Raw genomic sequence first — 4,328 nt, forward strand, 5'->3', positions numbered from 1 at the left:
ATTACGAGAATAAAGTTGTAATATTACGAGAATAAAGTTGTAATATTACGAGAATAAAGTTGTAATATTACGAGAATAAAGTTGTAATATTACGAGAATAAAGTTGTAATATTACGAGAATAAAGTCGTAATAGTACGAGAATAAAGTCGTAATAGTACGAGAATAAAGTCGTACTAGTATAAAGTCGTACTAGTATAAAGTCGTACTAGTACGAGAATAAAGTCGTAATAGTACGAGAATAAAGCTACATGTTAGGGGAAATATCAGAAGAGCAGCCTGCCGCCTCCATGCGTTAAAAAGAGAAACGTGGAGAACGTCTTGTGAAGTTATAAAACGATAATAATTATCTCAATATAATTTTATAATTTTTATAGAAGGTTTATAGATAACGTTTTCTTTTTTGTAATTAAGAGAAAAGGTGAGAAAACATTTTTTATTTCTCTGGTGAATGCAATACGAAATATATGACTTGAAAATAGTCTTTTATTCGATTGAACGTCACAAAATGCAAAGCAATGCAGGTGCATTTTGAGATGTCCCCCCTTACATATTGTTCCTGACTTGTTGTCCGTCACTCTGTCAGCGCTTATCGTTTCCACCGTGTACCCAAAATGCTGCCACACAAACTGCCACACTCAAAATGGCCGGGGCATCTTCAGTGCTGACCTTCACACTCTGATATACAACCCTAACATTCAGTGATAATGGTGATCAGCTGTCCGTTGTGATGAGCATTTATCAGCTAATGTTAGCATGCTAACAGCCTGAACACAGTGAACATTACACCTACTAAACACGTTAGCTTTGCCATTGTGAGCATGTTAGCATTTAGCACCTTTGGTGTGAGAGACCCGGGTTCAATCCCCCACTGTGACCCATCCACCAATGTGTCCCTGAGCAAGACACTTAACCCCTCGCTGCTCCAGAGGCGTGCGACCTCTGACATGTATAGCAGTTGAAATGATCTTCTCTCTTTCTCCTTCTCCAGTGGCCTTTAAGGAGATCTGTCCCGCCGGTCCTGGTTACCACTACTCAGCTTCGACCCTGCTGTTCAACCAGAGGCTCACCGAGCAGCTGGGGAGCCGAGGCGCTCCGCTGGTAGTCCACGGCAACCAGGATAACCAGGGTACGTAATGTAGATCAGAGTCTTAACAAGCTGTGTGTGCTTTTGTCTAAAAGCACCAGTAGACGGAGGATGAATCCTCCCGACCTTATTTTTCCATCTAAAGCCACCAGCAGAGTTGAGAGGAGCTGTTTGTGGGCCGCCTGGTTCCTGCAGTAAAACTCCCATTTTTCCTTTCGATACCTCGGCATGCAACTCTCCTGATGGAACAATAGGTAAAAAAAGGGGTTCACCCTGGACAGGTCGCCAGTCCATCGCAGGGCGAGTCTTTATTTTACCCCCCAAAAAGTTCCTTCTCGGGGGAACAAACTTTCTAGGGCTGAGCGGTATATCGGAATATGAGCTGTACCGATATAATTTCAAAGGAGATATGACATTAGACAACACCGTTTATAGCCATATAGTTTGATATTGAGTTAATTAATGTTTCCGTAAAGTCCTGCCAGCGTTTGCTCCTCTCTCTACATCACCGCGCAGCCGTCTACTCACAAAGTCTCTTACAAGATGGAGGGAGACACAGAGCTGGTCGACGCTGTTAAAGACGTGGGCTGTAAAAAGAAAAGCACGGTTCAGTCAGCGTTTCTTTACTTGGGCGGGTTAGGCCGCACGCTGTAGCTTTTATCAGAAACACGGTGAATACGATACAAGTCGCGACACTGTGGAGAAGTTGTACTTGTACCTGCTGCCAGGTACTTTTTTTGCAGGCATGCAGCCTCTGAAACGCACCTGTAGTCTTGTTTGGCTGAAGTTAGGATAAGGTTTTGGCAGAGAGGGAGCTGGACCAGATTTCTGAGGGACATCTGCAGGTCACGTTCATCCCTCCACCCTTCCCCCCTTCAGGTCCTAGTTCTGGGTCCAGTAGCAGTGGAGCCTCCAGGTCTCAGCAGAAACCCTCTTCCTCTGGAGCGACCGAGGCAAGTACCTCCCTGAGTTCTTCTTCAGGTGTCGGATCCAGCGCCGGATCTGCTGGTACCAACACCAGACCGAGTCCGCCTCAGCCTCCACCCCGCCAGGTCGACTCTCCCTCCTCCAGACCGGTTCAGCCTGGCAGCACCAGCAGCACAGCCACCCAGGACAAACCCCAGACTCCAGGCAGACCCGCTCCATCGTTCACAACACATGCGAGGCCACAGCCTCCGTCCACCGGGAGCCGAGGTAAAAATCTACGAGTAAGCCGGTTTAATCAGTTCGGTTGCACTGTTTGACAAACTTTTTGCTGACTTGATCGCTAACGGCTAACTGATGGAGTCTGTTGCAAAACATGTAGTAGCACAGGAGCCTCTCGACGGACCTGCAGGGTCACATGAACAATGGAGACAGCCTACAGCATCTCAGCAGCCTCGCTAGCTGGTCTACTAACTGTGGTTGTACAAGTGTTTTTACCATCTTCTCCTGCAGTCGCACTGCAAGGGGAAAATAGTTTTTACAGACCAAACTGACCTGAGAAGAAGAATTATTTACAAGATTATTCTTGAGCTTTTACACAAGCATTTCTGATATTTCACAAATTTGTTTCTGTCAAGTTTTCCTCAATATTTAACTATTTTCTTTCCGATATTTAACAAATTTTTTTTGGATTATTTCCAAATATTTTGCATATATTTTGGGGTTATTTTCCTGATATTATAAGTAGTTTTTACAGATTTTTTTAAAGTGATATTTTACAAATTTTCTTGATATTTTATACAAACATTTCTGTTATTTTAAAATTTTCTTTACGATATATTACTAATATTTTTCTAAATAATTTTATGACATTTTACAGATTTTTCTGGATATTTTCTATATGTTTTTCAGATATTTTCTTGATTTTTGTATGGATATTTTACTAATATTTTTATTTTTTCCCGGATTTTTTAAAAGGATATTGTTTTGATGTTTTACTGAGATAGATAGATAGATAGATAGATAGATAGATAGATAGATAGATAGATAGAGATATATATATAGAGAGAGAGAGAGATATTTACTTATTATTATTATTTTTGTCTCATACTTTACCGATTATTTACCCGTTTTTTTTTTACTTTTTATTAAAAGACATGTTAAATAAGCATTAGGTTAAATGAAAGAAAGGGGCTTTTGACATTCTATCCATTATGAAATTCATGCAAACATAATTTATGGTTTGCTTGATTTAGAAAACATGTAAATATTATTTGTTTGTGCAGAGTTTTCCCTCAGATTCTGTCTAGGTTCTCCTTCATTAGTACACTTTAAGTACATTTACTAAAGTACTGTACTAACCCAGCAGCAGGGGCGTTTTTAGGATCTTGAAACATTGGGGGCTTAGCACAGCCCATAAAACTTCATATCTTCACATAATAATTGATAATTCCATCTTAAATGTGCAATTGTACTACTGCCTGTAGTACTCTTGGAAAAAGAGTTTTTCTGGTTTAATAAAAGTTTAATAAAACAATTCAAAGTCTAAAACTGTAACAGAATATAATGCAGAGCAGCTCTCAGCTTTCAGATATGTTTCTCCTGTAGATCATCTTTTAATATCATCACTTCAGAATCAACACACAGGCAGGCGTGACTGACTGAGGTAACCTCTTTAAATGTGCATGTGGCACCTTTTTACCTCATCAATAATAAATCAAAACATTTTAATTCAGTTAGAAACTCCTGGACTTTAATAGCTCCTGTGTTTCAGCAGTTTTCTGCATATTCAGAATCTAACTGACGTTTCCAGAATAAAAGATATTTTGAGGTCAAACAGGATAAATCATCTTAAACTTTGCAATCAATCCGCGGTCCACCTGCGCCGCTCCGTGTGGATCCGTACCACGGATTCTGCAACCCGTTGCACCACTACTATCCATGTTAGTGTGGGGATGTTTTGTTGTGCAGGATCACAGCCCCTGTGTGTCCACGTGAGGAAAGGTCAAGATGGCTATCGGAGTAAAAATGGACTGTCTGTTGCATCAGACCAGGCAACTTGATGAGTTTATTTTTTTAAGTAGCCCATAAAAAGTTCAAGTTCTAAAATTCGTGATTTATTTTCATTCATAACGTCTCAAACCATCCCACTGTTTCTTAGCCTACTTCTAAACGCCAACGGGGTTCATAAGCTGCAGCTTGGAAAAGAGAACTGCGTCGTATTCCAGCAGCAACCTCTGTGAGAACGAGCCAACACATGTATGGACGCACATCATTTTAAAACAAGGCAGTGATCAGGCTGTTTAGTCTGGGCTAATG

At 40.8% G+C, this 4,328-nt stretch overlaps 2 protein-coding genes across 2 annotated transcripts in view; one reads left to right on the top strand and one right to left on the bottom strand.

Moving 5' to 3' along the window:
- Positions 1–4,328, bottom strand: part of LOC123985567 (SH3KBP1-binding protein 1-like) — a 234,595-nt gene that overhangs the window by 172,452 nt on the left and 57,815 nt on the right. The window lies entirely within an intron of this gene.
- The window catches only part of LOC123985985 (latent-transforming growth factor beta-binding protein 4-like), a 107,562-nt gene that overhangs the window by 61,240 nt on the left and 41,994 nt on the right, over positions 1–4,328 (top strand). Inside the window, exons 14-15 of the mRNA XM_046074015.1 lie at positions 990–1,127; positions 1,965–2,279. Coding sequence (XP_045929971.1) covers positions 990–1,127; positions 1,965–2,279 — 453 coding nt within the window. The remainder of the gene's footprint in view (positions 1–989; positions 1,128–1,964; positions 2,280–4,328) is intronic.

The sequence above is a fragment of the Micropterus dolomieu genome, linkage group LG17, assembly GCF_021292245.1.
Source record: "Micropterus dolomieu isolate WLL.071019.BEF.003 ecotype Adirondacks linkage group LG17, ASM2129224v1, whole genome shotgun sequence".
Taxonomy (NCBI): Eukaryota; Metazoa; Chordata; class Actinopteri; order Centrarchiformes; family Centrarchidae; genus Micropterus; species Micropterus dolomieu.